Consider the following 16,509-nt stretch of genomic DNA (forward strand, 5'->3'; position numbering starts at 1 on the left):
GTTGCATTGCAGACCCTTCCACATACCTTCACTCTCACCACAGGAGTGTGTTTGAGTGTTTGGGTGTTCAGTGAGCATGTAGAAGAGCTCCTGAAATGTGGGCCCTTGAGATCCATATTGTCTGTTTTTCTCTCTCTTACACACACACACTCAAACTCACTCTTACACACACACACACACACACACACACACACACACACACACACACACACACACACACACACACACACACACACTTCAAACTCAAACTCACTCTTACACACACTGTCAGATCAGAGCTGCTGCTCTCAGAGTCGTTTGAAGTCTGGCATGAGAATTAGGTCGAATTAGACAGGCAGCAGCTGTTTGGTATTCATACCATCCTCTCTACCGCTGGAGTAGCACGACACAGCCTCAGGTTCAACCCAATCCTCACCAGCACTAAAGCCTCGGTGTACCCCCACACTCGACCCCTGACGCCCACCTGTCACACCTGTCACTCTCAAGCCAAAGAAAAACAGAACTTGAAAAGCCCCGCGCTCTCACTCAGAACACCTGCCCTTTTGTTTTCTTCGTGAGGCACCACACTGCTCTCATCACCTAACAACTCTCTTAGTCCACTCACTCAACAACACATCTTCACCGCTGGGAACCTGCATGGAAACAATAGTATGGACTAGAACAAGCCTGCTCTTATACGAGGTACAGGCTCACATTGAACTTTAGAAGAGTCCTGGTTTTTTGTTTTGTTATTTGGGAAATCGTGCCGTATTTTAAGACAATCCCTGATCATAATAGTTCCACTCACACTGCAGTTGAATCCCAGTTCAGGGCCTGGATCCCCCAGTCTGAATTTGTAGAACCAGAACATCATGATCGGAACATATTAATATTGAGATATTTCTTTCCATACACATTTGTGTCAATATGTATTAAATTGAACATTGTCAAATCTAAAATGAGGAACTAATCTGAGTTTACCACCATAATTATATTAAAAAAACATTATAATGCTGTACTGGCTAATGGCCATTCCTTTGTATACTGTAGCACTCTTTCATTTGTATCATTGGAATGGTGTTTGCACAAGAGATACTGTAGTTTTGAATACACCAGTAAGGCCAGTTTTTTATATTTAATACGTTATGCCTATGGCCCTGAATTCTTTTCATGCAGATTATGAAAAGTCATGCTTGTCTTGCAGTTTAATTCTGTGAATGTAGGCTTTTCCTAAAATTGTCAGACTGATGTACCTATGTCGAAACAATATACCAAATATATCCATCCGTACATCAGCTTGCTTTTACAAAAACGAAATAAAAAGATTTTTAAGAGCGGCAAGAAGTCATTTAAATATCTGTTTTGTCAAATTACACATTTACACAATGACTCGTGACTGTTGCTCCAAATATGATAATGTTAAGCCTCTGGTATGATAGCTGTAGAGCATTCTGGCAAATTTTTGAAATGTAGACATTAGTATTAAACTCTCAAAAATGTATTTTTCTTATATCTGCCAACAGACAAATAGTTACCGATACTCTGCAGTGGGATGGTATTGGGCAATGTATCTGTCCTTTGAACTGATCTGTTAACTGAAGCTAGTTTTGGTCTCTGTGAGGTCAGACTTCACCTTCACAGTCCGTGTCCCCTGGAGGATGCAGCCCCTGTCATTGGGACGGAGCATCTCTCCCTGTGCACCACAGATCCTCTCTCCCTGCTCTCCGGTCTCAGTCTCATAGCTCCCCCCTGCAGGGTGTTTTTAGACACGACAGTCTGCTTCCATTTGTTTCATAATCATAGAGGGCTGGAGGTAAATGTGAGCACAGTCAGACACAGAGAGACAAGCCTAAATATATCAACGTAATATGAACAATCTGAAGAAAGTAGTGCCACTCGAGTGCTTCCTAGAAGAGAGATCATTTTCTGCTGCTCCTGAAACCTGCAACCTCCAAACTGTCACTCCTGGCTGCCCCTCCCCCTTCGACAGCCTGGACTTCCTCTCTGATAGAGGCTTACTGTATTTAGTCGTAACACTGCCAGCCTCCAGCAGTGCCCACCTGACCCTCACGCATGCATCCACAGACAACCTCCAACCGTGATGTCACATGCTCTGTCTCTGCCCCTCGTTGTGGTCCCCGGCCTCCACCCCCACGTTTCACTCAGCTGTGACGTGTGATAGACCTACCATGTAAAAACTCACGCTACTGTCCTTCTCTCCTCTCCCCCCTCTCACCCCCAACCCTCCCTTCCATCCCTCTACCTCCACCCTCCTCCTCTCCCCACCTCCCCTCCTCTCCCCACCTCCCCTCCTTCCTCCACCCCTCCACCCCACACAGAGAATGACCAGCCATCCCTTGTATGGTTTGACAGAGGGAAGTTTTATTTAACCTTTGAAGGTAAGTTTTCTCTGCACCAGGGCAGCTCACACTCTTCTGAGGCTCATTTGTGCAAGCTTCACCCCCTGCCCTGCCCCTTTCTTTACTTCCTCCCTTCCCTCTCCTTCCTCTTCCTCCTTTGCAATCCCTTCATCACCCCTAGCCCATGCCATGCTAACTCCTGGCTCTCTCATATGCAGTCAACTTGCAATCTTACTTCTCTTCCTGACATTGTTCATTCTCATTTTTTACTCTGCGCTGACTGCCTCTCATTTCCGAAAAAGGTCATCGTTCTTCCTGCACTTTACTAATCTCTCTGTCGTCACTATTGTCCTTTTGGTTGTTGGTCTGATCTTTGGGCTCTCTGACCTTCTTTGATCTTGTCAGAATAATTTAGCTTTAACGGCATGCTTGAAAAAGCATGCACATCTCTCTCTCAGTCTCTCTCTGTGTCTGCTTCTGTCTTCCCTTTCTCATCTACCTTCTACAGTACCTCACTCAAATAGAAGTCTGTGTGAAACGTACTGTGTAAATATTCATAAGTTATTTGAAGTAATTCTGTTTGACTCTACAACTTCACAGTCAAAGAGCAGAGAGAAAATGGCTATCCTCTTCATACCTAACCTGCTGCTTTCATGCCACCTCACTAACGCCAACATTGTTCTCATTTCAAACTCTTTTAAGGTGTCATCTCATCCCGGTAGTTTGCACACAGTGTGTTTTGTTCTTCATTTCATCCGCACACTGTTTGTTAGGAAGAGTGTAGAGTCCTGGTTGGGGGATTTGGAACATGTATCTATTCTTAATCTGTTGACCCCTGTTGGCTTATGTATTTTTTTCATACATGTTTGTGTCGAAGCTAAAATACATAGATTTTTCATGTAGCTCTGACTTTAGCTATAACAACCAGATAATGACAGTAAATAGCAACTCATTCAGTTAATTGGATTGCTAATTATGAACAATGGTTGGGTGTGTGTCTTGCCTTAATCAGACTATTTTAACATGTGTGTGCATGGGTGTGTGTTGCCCTCAGGCTGCTCTAGAGGGCCCAGTCCTCTCACCATGGGGGCTCAGGACACTCTTCCTGTTGCTGCTGCGTTCACAGAGACGGTCAACGCCTTCTTTAAAGGAGCTGACCCAAGCAAGTAGGTCGACAAATATCTGCTCACATTTACAGCACATCCTGACATCAGGGAGGACAGTGGGATTCTCTGACCTAGATCGCCATTTCCCTGCCCTTTTCTGTGTATGGCTGTCGGGAAAAGAGCTTGTTAATTCTGCTTATGCAGTGAATGATAATGCCTGAGTTGGTCATAATGTAATTAATTGCCTTCCTGTTTCATATTTCTAAAAAGTATTTATACAGTTAGAGACTATTCATACCACACAATGCTTTAGATTTAAACAGATATAAATGCATTTTTTTAAGACCTCACTGCACATGCTCAGGGTTTCTGTTTAAATTGCTCTGAGGCAAGTTGAGAAGTTGAGAGGAATAAAATAATTTCTATAAACTATTGTTTTTTTTACAGCCGGTGTAATTTTGACTGAAACTGTCCCATTGTGACATTTTTGGAGAATTAAAACTTAAGAAAGAAAAACAAATGAATCAAAAAACAATTATTTACTGTGTATGAGTTTCTGTCTTTTCCTCTCTTTCTAACACACTCCTTGTCTTCCTCTGCCCCTAAGGTGTGTTGTGAAGATCATAGGTGAGATGGTTTTGTCGTTTCCGGCGGGAATCACGCGGCACTTTGCCAATAACCCGTCCCCCGCCGTGCTAACCTTCAGCATAACCAACTACAGCCGACTGGAGCATGTGCTGCCTAACCCCCAGCTCCTCTGCTGGTAAAGACCACGCTGTGAACTCACCACCTCACTCTCGGAAACACACCATAAATACAGTTTTTAACTCCAAATAAGTGAACATAACTCTTAATGCATTCTCTTCACATGAGGTTGAAGTATGAATGCTTAGGAATTCCCACTAATGTTTTAACTTTTCAAAACTGTTTATAATTTAACCAAACCATCGTTTAAAACTAAATCAAATACTCACTCTGCATTTTGTAATTTGTATTACATATTGATTTCACCCAAAGAGCATCTGAGATAGGCTCAAAGAGCATGTTGCATCATGTCATCAAAACAACTTCAAATAATGAGTCGATAGGGTCAACTGTGCAAATATAAATATATTCAAACTCCACATAAGCTATATTTCTTTCCAATTCATTGTGCTTTATTCATAATCATCATATTAATGTTTTTTTACACAACAAATCCTACTTAACAAACGTCATGTGTACAGTACATTAACATATCAAGATCTAAAATAGGGGGAACTGAAAAAGGATATCAAATTTGCAAGAAAACCACATATATATACAACAGTATATTAATAGTGTTTTTAACTTAAAACTTCAGATGTGATTATGCACATAATGGATTTAACTGCAAAATATCTGTTAAAATATTCATGATCTCATATGGAGGAGTTGTTGTTGTTAACTGGGATGAGTAAACGTTAGATCATTTCTGACTCTTGTGATGACAGTACTTTGAGTCATCGTGAGTTAACTTCTCTGGACAGAGATCGGGTTGTTTTGTTTTGTCGATCATCTTTGGGATGAATTGTGAAAAGTTCCTATTTTCAGAAAAACTCAACTGTTACATTACAATTCAAACTCATGAATCATCTACAAGCTAACCAAAAATCACCATTTAATGGGTAGCAATGTTTTTCTTCATGGGGGAATAACTATTGCTGTTACATATGATTCCTTAAAAAGAATATTTCACAGCATCTTGTTTTTAAAATATTTTCTTTCACTCTTTTTAGCAAGATGTCTTTTATAGTACCTTAAATACTAAATAGTCTATGTAAAGCCATTGTAAATAAGGCCCTCTTGTGGTTAATTGTGGAAAAAGAAGTGCAACATCAAAGTCATTACTGCACATTTAAGTTTGAGTCAAACCAGTCTTTGGTTTAGTGTCTTACTAGGCGCCACATACATTATCCACATAAAGACACAGCTAATTCTTCATGTTACACAAATCACCGGTACATATAAATGTGTTTGGATTGTAATTCTCCTCATGCCTCCCCACCAGCGACACCACCACTCAAGCCAAGGCTGATGCCAAGGACTTCTGGGTGAACATGCCAAACCTGATATCCCATCTAAAAAAGGTGGCAGAGCAGAAGCCTCAGGCGACATACTACAACGTGGACATGCTCAAGTATCAGGTCATGTAACCCAATATCTTGACTACCTATATCACTAAGCTTAATGATTTATTGTGTTGCTGCTTAAATGAACTATCGAAACAATGCGACATTTTGTTGGTATCCCTAAATGTTTGCTTTCCGTGTGCAGGTGTCAACGGAGGGGCTGCAGTCGATCCCTCTGAATCTAGCGGTGAGCTGGAGATGTGAGCCCGCCAGCACTGACCTGAGGATAGACTACAAATACAACAAGGAGAACATGACGACGCCCATGGCCCTAAACAACGTCCAGTTCCTGGTCCCTGTCGATGGAGGGGTGTCAAAACTACAGGCTGTCTTACCCCCTGCTGCATGGTACAGCCTAAACTTTATTATAGTGTTGAGTACCGTATATATTACCGGGCAGCATGCAGTAAGATAATAAACTGTATATATCACAGAAATAATTACACCAGGTTTTGAAAGTAGTTGAAAGTAAACTTTTAAATGGTTTGAATATAAATTACTCACAATCTTTAATGTGTTTTTTGTCATCTTGTAACCTTGACAGGAACGCGGAGCAGAAAAGAATCCTTTGGAAAATTCCTGAAATCTCACAGAAATCTGAAAACGGAGGTACGTACAGAATGATAACATTTAGCATTTAGTAATATTGATAGAGAGAAAATAGCCTTTTTGCCCGAGGTGAGAGTCCTGTTTTTATTTTTGTATCCAGCAAATCAGATTGCATCAGCAGAGAAAGGATTGCATCAGTATTTGGAGGTAGCCCTGTGTGTTTAAAGAAAGAAATACAGAAATAAAAGGCCCCAGAAAAAGGCTTGTGTAAATGTAAGTTGTGACAGGCAAAAAAAGTTCAGGTTTTTAAACTCAGAACCTGATTAAGAGTCATTGGTGCAGCTAAGCAGGTTGCAGGAATAAAGTGTAGGACATGATACTCCTCAGGAAGAGATGGGGCCCACTTGTGGTTCTCAGCTCTGCCAAACGTCAACAATGCCCCCTTGTGTCTAAAAATGGTGCTACAACAACTTCACCAAACTGCCTGATTTACAATTTTCTGATTTTTGGCGCTCTTCCCTCAGGTGTGGGATCGTTGTTGGCGCGATTCCAGCTAACAGAGGGCCCCAGTAAACCGGCTCCCCTGGCGGTGCAGTTCACCAGCGAGGGCAGCATCCTGTCGGGCTGCGACATCGAGCTGGCCGGGCCGGGGTACCGCTTCTCTCTCATCAAGAAGAGGTTTGCCGCAGGTCAGTACAGCGTTTGAGCTCAAAAGGTTTTCCAAAACAAACAGTAATTATTATTACATTACATGACATGTTACTTGTTAGACGCTTTTATCCAAAGCGACTTACATACTCAATACTGTGGGCAATCCCCACAGGAGCAATTTGGGGTGAAGTGTCTTGCCCAGGGACACAACGACATGCTGACTGCAGTGGGGTTTGAACCTGTGAACCCCTGATCTGATCACCAATTATTATTGTCACTAATGTCAACTAGTGACAATAGTCCATTAGATCAACTTTAATGAGCTTTCACTGAAGTTTTAATAGCTTACCATGCTTATCTCGTCAATTATTCTTTTGATATAGTTAGAAATATAACTGCCACTGTTTGGTGCGAAATATTATTATGAATTATTTCTAAGAATATTAGTCAGATTTTTCATCAGTTACAATTAAAATGAATTGTTTTTAATATTTTATTAATATTAAAATGTTTGCTTAAAAATGTTGTTTTCTCTGTTAAATTGCACATTTGAAGTATAGGATACTTTTTTCAAGGGTAGATAATACGTTCTTATTTTTTTTTTATATTATTATTGCAAGTAAATCTTTTGATATCTCCATTGGAAATCTGGTGATGTAGGAATTCTCCCTTCTTGAGAGGAAAAAAAAAATTTGGAATTAATTGTAGTAGCCAATTATAATATTTGTATCAATTGAATTTTTGTATTATGTATTTATAGTTGCAGCTCTTCTCTGCAGTTACCAATTTCCTGTCAAAGATCCACTCAGACTTTAATGTGAAAGCTTAAACTTTCTTTCCTGCGTTTCAGGAAAATACCTTGCCGACAACTAACCCATGCTCCTGACAACAGCACTTGAACAATGAAAGTGGCCTGAGGCTGACTCCGAGGACAGAGGACAGACCGACACCAGACCAGACTTCCCGTTGACCCTTACTGAACCCACATGACAAACCGCAGCCTACCCAGCAGTATTGTATAACTTGCCTATAGCATCGTGGAAACTGTTTTAGGTCATGTAATTATTGTGTTTGTATTCATTTCATAACATCTGTATTGCTGCAGTGAGACACCTGGGTTCTTCCTCCCTCTGAAGTTTGTGCCTCTGTCTCCATCCTCCTGCGGTCAATGTGTGGTGGTGGTGGTGGTGGTGTTGTTTTTAAGTTTCACTGCAGCTGCCTGACAGAAGAATTTCAGCCAGATTTGAACTCTGGGTGACAAGCTGTTTGTTGTCCAGAGTCCAGGAAGATTTGGCTCTTAAAAATACCCTTAAATAAGATCTTTGCAGTCAGAGACACACCTCAGCCTCTAACACAGGGCTAACACCCCAGAGTTAGACGAGTTTAGGTTGAAGCAAGGCCCAAGACGATATGAAGAAAGCTATACGACTTCATTAATAGGTAGAAAAAGCCGCTATTTAAATAATCCTCCTGTCAGAGTCTGAGATGGACGCGACAGTTGTCCTCACTGTCTCGCCCTGACTGCAGCTGTTTGGCCAGCAAGTAAATGCAAATGCGGGTGCATCTCGACAGGTTGTCAAGAGCAATTAGAGGAAACAAATGTTTTTGTCAGTGCTTGAAACGGAATCAAGTAACTACAAAAACTAAACTAAATGTTTCATGCATCACCTACTGGTACTACAGGGTCACATGACTTTGGATCTCATCCTTTTTTTTATATAAATGCACTGATCAGTCAATCAAACTGTTAATTTTATTTTGCTTGAAAACACAAACGTGGAGACGCTTTTAGTTAGTTAGGCAGCTGCAATGATCAATCAATTTACTGGTTGCAAAATAAGAAAAATCTGTTTTTCCGTCAGAAAAAAATATGTGTATAAAGTGTCATTTTAAATCAATAATATATATCTTAAAGGGCGTTTGGTGTTCTCCTCGTATTGTCCGATAGCCTTTCTGTTGTTCCCAGGGCAGCAGTGATAGACTCCAGAGTACATGACAGCATTCTATTTTTATTTATTGATGACGATGATTTGTTGTATAAAACATGTGATTCTGTATAAGAATAGAAGTTGAATGGTATCACACGACTCAGAAACTTTAAAGGTATAAATCTCTTTTTTTTGTTATCTGTGTAGTTGGGTAACCTGTGTACAGTATAAGGTATAATTTTTTAATTGATTTCAGATATAATTTTTTAACTCAAGTGCAACAGAAGATTTGAGCTATATATGGGTGAGGGGGGAATATTTAAAGAAAAATATAAATATCTTCCTGGATGCTGTGTTAAGCTTTGTGAAAGCAGTGTTAATGTAGATTTATCCCATTAGCGAGGTCCACCCTTTAAACAATGAATTTGACATTTGGGGAAATACTTGCTTTCTTTTTCGAGAGTTATAAAAGATGATCTATACCACTTATGTTAGTTTGTTCAACATGAGACTGGAGCTAGGTGACGTTAAGCTTAGCATAAAGAAGCGATTTAACAGGTTTAACAAGATAAAAACATGTTAAATATGTTGACTTTAGACATTTCTTAACTTTGGTGAAATACTACTGGTCCATTATTTTTGGTTTATGAAAAAGCTAATGGCATTTCCGTCAGCCTTGCAGCTGAACTTTGTAATGTGGGCAACTTTGCTAATGTTAGCATGTTAACATGCTAAACTAAAAAGGGGAAACTGCCAGTAAATATTATATCTGCTAAACATCATCAGTTTAGCATTGTAATTGTGTGAAAGAGAGAGTTAGCATTTAGCTCAAGCTAACTCTGTAGACTGTGGTTTACATTTGACAGACCCTAGCTAACTGTTTCTCCCTTTGTCCAGTCTTTATGCTAAACCAAGCTAAGCTAATCGTCTCATGGCTCCAGCTTAACATTTAACATTCTCATATTTCCCAAATGTTGAACTTTTCCTTTTTATATGGTCGAGACAATAATAACAAAAACAATGAGTGTTCGTCTGGAGCAGTGATGAGGTTTGGTGACTGGTGCCACTTCTGGAACAGGATTTGTCAACTGGGACCAGCTTGTTTGTGTTAGTATTAAACCAAATTCATCTGAAAATGGTTTTGTATAAATGCAACAGTTCCCACATCTACCTATTCAATTATTCCCTAACTTTGACCACAGTTCTGACCTGTTTCCATTCCCCTCAGTGATACCCAAACTCCTGATTATATCATGAGCAAAACCCCAATCATCCAACCAGCGCTTAAATCCATGGCTTTATTTTGCATATTCGTAATGGTCTCTGTGAGATGACATGAGTTGAATGAGGTTGTGGTGTGAGGTTAAGTTGACCAAAATGCTTTTTTTTGTATTTTATGTGTGTGTACCCCGGACAGTCAGTCCTCTGTTAAGGAGAATAAGCTGAATATTTTTAAAACGGATAAAAATGAAAAAATAGTATATTGTTTAATGTGTAATAAACACTATGTTGATGATGTTGAACTTCCTGAATGCTCTGACACTCAACACGAAGAACAAAAAGTGTGTGTGAAGTGTAGCCGAAGAGCTCCGTACTGTACTGTGTGTCGGCATCCTGCTAAATGCAACCAATCATGGTCCTTCCAGAGCCGTCATACAAGCATGTTAGGCTGAATTTAGAAAAAAGGACTATAAGCAACAAGTCAATATTTCTTTAAAATTATAGAGTACTTTAATCAGACATAGTTTTAAAATATATGTAGTTTTTTAGCTAATAAAAACATCACCTTTGGGCTGTCCAGTTAAAATATGTAATGTTTTATTCCTGTTTGAACTCGGTCTAAAATAGTACTGTGTATTTTCAGATTTTTCTCTGGTTGCATTTTAGTCAATCGATGCACGGTGATGATGATTGGTGCCATTTAGCTCCCACATTGGGTTAGTAACATTTTTCTCTCAGTCATGTCAGTCCTTCCTCTAATGAACTGGATGGATCCACATGCCTGACAGGAAGCTGTAACTATCTGTGTGTATTTTGAAGCATCAGTGCAACAGTCACTACAGCATTATCTACAGAGACCCACCGCACATCTCCCATCATGAATTTGTTTTAAAACTACAAAAACCACTACACTACAAGCAACATGTCTTTCAACTTGAAAGTCGTGTTGCAGTACTACTCTCACTCTGTCTGTTGGTTGCCAGACAATTCATCTAGTTAAAGAATTTTAACAGTCTTTTCCAGTTCTTCATCTCTGTGGTGAATTCTTCCTGCAGTAATTCATTGTTGCATGCCTAGCATGCAGTGAAAGGTGGGGCATCTATGATGATAGATAGTACTGAAATGACGTGTTGTGCTGAGTGTCGGTTACCTGTATTAATGTTGAGAAGAGAGCAGGGAGTGTGTTTATGTGTGCTATAAGCCAGAATGCTTTTTGGTTCTGTACCGTTAACCTCAAACACATGTGCAAGCTGTTTGTACAGTACATAACAATGCTAAGATCAACTGAGAAACTTAGTTTGCTTCTTTCCAAAACCAATAAAAGATATAACTGGATGTCTATTGTATTATTTTGTATTTCGATAGATACAAAAATACATAGGAGCACCTAGAGACGGCTTTGTTTACAACAATCTTAGTCCAGACAAAAATATCAGAACAACTTGTGTTTAGATTTCAAAGTTTGTCTAGAAGTTCATGGTCCCTACATGATAAGTCCTGCTGACTTAAGTGATCCCCTGAATGTGTATTTAGCTTGACCAGCAAGTCAAAATGTTCACTCGTGAAAACATTAGCTTAATGATTGTACTGACGTGTAGTTCCAAGGAATTGCCGGTGATGTATGACAGCGTCTCTTGTATCAATGATCTGTGGATGGATTCCCACAATATCTGGTAAATGCATGATACTTAGATTGATATTTGTCCAGTCCTTTGGTTTAGGACCAATTACTTGCAAAACTACTGACATTCACCTCAGCCTTTGTGTTAAATGCTAGTTGTAAACAAAGCGTGCTAACATACTAGGATGCTGAAAATGGTAAACAGTATCCTGCCTTAACACTGCCAAGTGAGCATTGCCATTTTGAATTTTCTGTCACATGTTGATGTTATGACGATCATATTGACCATGGTATGTAGTGCTCAAAACTGCAATTTTAAAAAGATGAAAATGTAAGCATGCAATAACATTTATTTGACCAAAAAGCGAAATGATAGAATAAAGTGCAAGTTTACTTACAATATATTTAAAGCAGAGATAGACATTTTATAAACCTGCAACCCTGGGGTGACATACGGGACACAAACCCAGACTTAATATCTGTCCTCTCTGAGGGGGAGGTAATATAGTCCCTGAGTGCACTAACCTTAACATAGTTTCCTAATTCTCATACAGTAGTTTCAATTATATTTTTAATGAATATATAGTTTTATGGTTACACATATCTTCCAGCTCAGGTTCAGAGACATGTTAACAGATTTGCTCCACATTCACATCAACAAACCTTACAAGTTCTAATATCTCAGAGAAAATATCATAAGCAATTAGAAAAAAAGGCTATAAGCATTATTGTACATACAGTGATCATGTTGTTTATACATCAGTACTTTGATTGATTTTCTAAGGTGAGATGGTAAAGAGCAGAGTCCTTTGGAGAGAAAGAGGAGAGGGGGGTTGGCCTCAGCAGAGGAAGGTGAGGTCGCTCTTCCTGCAGCCCACCTGGCAGCACACGCTGGTCAGCACATTGTTCATGTCCCGTCTGGAGAACTCCGAGCCCGGGATGCTTCTGGTCAGCCTCTCCAAACTGCTCTGCTCCCCTGTGGGCAAACCTGGAACTACAAAACAGAACGGGTGGTAAAGAAACAGCTTGACGTAAAACACATTGTGGAAATGCAGTCTGATAACCAGGTTCACACTTATCCTCTGCAAATGTCAGTTTTCCAAGTATCACACTTAACAACATAATGATAGACGTCGGACTGTTTTCAGATCAGTCTTATGTAATTAAGGTCTATGTTCCCATTAAATAAGGACACTCTAAATGACTGCACAGATTAGCTCCATGCCATTTGTCTTCTCCAGTGTCACTTTACTCTTTCTAATCAGCACGACTGATAGGCTAACGGGGTTTGTGTGTGACAGGCAGTAAGGAGAGAGATAGAGGCTGCTGCCGGGGAACACACTGTGTGTATTTAATCATGATATGTGGGATCCTCATCACTAATAAGGTAAAAGAGCAGGCGATGTCTCTGCGCTGGGGCACCTGTCTGTCTGCACACCCACTGCTCGGCAGCCTCAGAATTAATAGTAGGCTATACATTGTACATGCTCCTTACAATGACTACCTTTTTTTGCATTGATTTAAGGATATTATTGGTTACTTTCAAAGACCGAGAGGCCTCTTACAACATAAAAGATTATTATTAGGATGATATTTACAGTATACAGTATGAAGTAGAGTCACAGTAAAATTCACAACTTAAAAAGCTATGAATGAAATGAAGTTTTAACTTTAGCTAAATGTGTGTAACTCAAACAGCTGTATCCTCAAACATTCAGATAAATGGCTCAATACATGTTTGCATTGAGTGAGGATTGCAGATGTTGTCCCCTATCGTTAACATTTAAAGCGTATGACGAAAGGACCCTATAATGATCAGCATAAATGCTTACTGCCAGCAAAACCTGTCCCCATATTCATAGACAGCAGGGTATTATTTTAACACAGACTTCAACATTTCTGAAGCTTTTTAAGGCCACATTTACACAGAAGAACAACAAGTTAAAGGTTGTTCTGCCTTATTCATCCTTGTCTGTGTCTAAACCAAACTAAAATGTTAGATTTGTCTTCATCACCAACCACTAACACTATTTGTTTTGAGAAAAAAAGAGGTTGTCTCACCGTCCATGTCTGAGTCACTGAGGAATCTCCTCCAACGGGAGCCTCCGCAGGTGTAAACGACGGCCCTCAGGAACTCTCGTCCGCACAGCTTCACTGCCTTCACCTCAGCTCTCACCTGGAGCACACACACCACTGCACACAACAGCAGAGGCAAAACCCCCAGAGCACGCATGCTGGATAACTGACAGAGGAGCTTTTCTCTTTAGGGGTCCGGTCTGTTTAGCTGCTCCTTTATCTCGCCTTGAGCCTTCTTTCTTGGTCCAATGCCTGCATCTCCTTGTGTTATATACTGTCCACCTTTCAGTTCATTAATCTCAGCATCTCTCCACTTCCTCCCTCTTACTGGCCCATCCCAATCACCACACACACACACACACACACACACACACACACACACACACACACACACACACACACACACACACACACACACACACACACACACACACACACACACACACACACACACAGACACAGAGACTTGACTCTATCATGACAATCAAGTCTGTTTATGTTTCCGGTCATCTCCACCAATACCAATGTCAATCATCTATGACAGAGAGAGGAGCATTAGCCTTTTACAACCTTCAACTGACTATCACATTAAATGATTGCTGCCTCCTCTGTGATTATGTGATGTAAGGCTGCGATTGCACCGACTGCACTGTAAGGCTAATTAAGTCATGCAAAGTGATTCCCAAACAGGTGTTTCATCTGTTTACAACATTCGATGGCCCGTCGTCTTTGTCTTTACAGCAGTTTGGGTCCATATGAGAGGATACAAGTCAATGTTGACAGTCCCATCATGAGGGTCATTACGGTGCTGCTGATGGCGCGGTGTGATACTCAGCTGGACATTTCGATCATTAGCGGTGGAGGTCCCACTTAGGATGTCAATGAAATTATATTATGTTCAGTTGGCTGTTTGGTTGTCCCTATAGTAGTAGAAAACCACAAATTAATAGTAGAATAGACCACATTTTCTGAAATAGATAATAAAATGGATTGCTTTAAACATTCGAAGTTATTTGAAATCTTGTCATTGTTGTTTTAAATTGGAAAGAAAAATGTGTAGATTTAAATGCCAAGCAGAGTAATGGAGCTTAACTAAACGTCATAAGAAGTAACACAAATAACACAATATGCATTTTTCTGGGATAAGGCCGAGAGTTAAATCAATGAGTTAGAGATCTGTAGCATTAATTACACTATTATAACTCTTTAACAATGGATTACTGAAAGGTGAAATGGGTCATAAGATAACTGACTGAACTTTGCACAATATAATTTGTTGATTCAGCCATTGTTAAATTGGAAAAACCAATGCGAGGGTAATGGGTCAGTGAACATCATGTTCTTATGCTGAAATGGAGCAGCATCTCCTACATTGATGAAGACTCTGTGATACGTTTAAAATCTCTGCAAAAAGCCAGTGAGTGGACTTTCATTTGGGATTTCTTTGAGGTGAGGTTATCATGCAGAATTAGCAGACACAGGTGTATTCATTTAGACTGGATGGATGACTAACATGTTGTCTGTCTTTTTTATGTTGCTCTGGCTCCCAGTTTTCTGTAAGGTTTCTCAGAAGTATACTCAAAAAGAGGCTGGGGAAAAAATTGTATTTACATTTGGATCTGAGGTATGAATTCTGTATTTTTTTTATCTGATGTGCATTATTAGCTGTAATGAGAGCTTCTCTCGTCATAATAACTCAGGTTTGTCTGACTGTCCTCAATGACGGACTAAAAGAGAGGTGAAGAAAATGACCTTAAAAAGCCTAAATGACGTGGAATCAGCAGGCTGACTGACATGTCAAACTAACAACCTGTAAACAAGTGCTTCTGGTACTCTTTAAATAAACGCTATAGCTTTGATTGCTGATGTTGTGCCTTGAGTCAAATCCGTGGTTTTTCATTTGAATTCAAACAAGAAGAGTGTTTTATGCAATTTGACATAACAGAAACTTGGTTTTAGCAAACTGATCAGCAGCTGGAGTAAAGAAAAAGGTTCCCTCCCATTACCGTGGGTAGTTGTTGTCTTTTATTTAATTACAAAACTCCTACATGTTTACAGTATTCAGTTTTGAAACATGAAGATTTCCAGGGCAGGGGTTGAATGTCGTTTACACACGTTTATGACGATCTAACTAAAGTGCAATTGAAGACATTTGTTGAATGGGGGATGGGGATGCCCAGCTGCCATAATCAACAACAAAGGGTTCGGATCAAAATTCAGCCTGAGAGAAATGCATGTGTGTATGTGGTTTATAATATCCTTAATATTACCAAGTCAAAGCAACGTTCCTGGTGGTTAAGATGCAAATATAATAGTATTTATAATAAACAATGGTGAATGTTCTATCAAGGAAACTCAACAGAGCATTTCTGGTATTCAAATTATATCATTAATAAGAACCTGATTAATTTTGTCAAAATATGTTCTATGAATGATTTAACTGAAGTATCATTCGCAAAACTCACTTCATTGTGAAACAAAAATTATAGTTAAATTAAAATCACATCTATATATTTTTTAATTGCATTTCCAAACCTTGAAATAAGTATTTATAACAGTAAAAATGTTATATTTACTCTAAAATCCAAACAGGCAAGTTAGTTGTTTGCAGATAAGATCCACCCTAATGGGATTCTGAACGAGACAAGCAGTCGCCCATTTCTCTTAGAACCAAATCTTACAACAAGAGCCTCGAGTTAAATGGATGGAACAGGATCAATCCTAATTGGCTGTGTGTGTGTGTGTGTGTGTGTGTGTGTGTGTGTGTGTGTGTGTGTGTGTGTGTGTGTGTGTGTGTGTGTGTGTGTGTGTGTGTGTGCGTGCGTGCGTGCGTGCGTGCGCGCGCGTGCGCGCGCGCGCGTGCGTGTC

At 39.8% G+C, this 16,509-nt stretch overlaps 2 protein-coding genes across 2 annotated transcripts in view; one reads left to right on the top strand and one right to left on the bottom strand.

The window, feature by feature from the left end:
• Window positions 1-11,279, top strand: part of sgip1a (SH3GL interacting endocytic adaptor 1a) — a 66,821-nt gene extending 55,542 nt beyond the window's left edge. Inside the window, exons 16-23 of the mRNA XM_034080597.2 lie at window positions 2,319-2,378; window positions 3,394-3,505; window positions 4,053-4,208; window positions 5,475-5,610; window positions 5,741-5,943; window positions 6,140-6,204; window positions 6,669-6,833; window positions 7,646-11,279. Of these exons, the coding sequence (XP_033936488.1) occupies window positions 2,319-2,378; window positions 3,394-3,505; window positions 4,053-4,208; window positions 5,475-5,610; window positions 5,741-5,943; window positions 6,140-6,204; window positions 6,669-6,833; window positions 7,646-7,668 (920 nt within the window). The 3' untranslated portion in view covers window positions 7,669-11,279. The remainder of the gene's footprint in view (window positions 1-2,318; window positions 2,379-3,393; window positions 3,506-4,052; window positions 4,209-5,474; window positions 5,611-5,740; window positions 5,944-6,139; window positions 6,205-6,668; window positions 6,834-7,645) is intronic.
• Window positions 11,280-11,908: 629 nt separating this feature from the next.
• insl5a (insulin-like 5a) lies at window positions 11,909-13,963 on the bottom strand. Its single transcript, XM_034081931.1, has 2 exons — window positions 13,627-13,963; window positions 11,909-12,559 (listed from the first exon to the last, which is right to left on the bottom strand). The coding sequence occupies exons 1-2, from the start codon at window positions 13,796-13,798 to the stop codon at window positions 12,405-12,407; spliced, it is 327 nt and encodes a 108-aa protein (XP_033937822.1). The 5' UTR covers window positions 13,799-13,963; the 3' UTR covers window positions 11,909-12,404.
• Between the last annotated feature and the right edge of the window lie 2,546 nt (window positions 13,964-16,509).

The sequence above is a fragment of the Pseudochaenichthys georgianus genome, chromosome 4 (assembly GCF_902827115.2).
Source record: "Pseudochaenichthys georgianus chromosome 4, fPseGeo1.2, whole genome shotgun sequence".
Taxonomy (NCBI): domain Eukaryota; kingdom Metazoa; phylum Chordata; class Actinopteri; order Perciformes; family Channichthyidae; genus Pseudochaenichthys; species Pseudochaenichthys georgianus.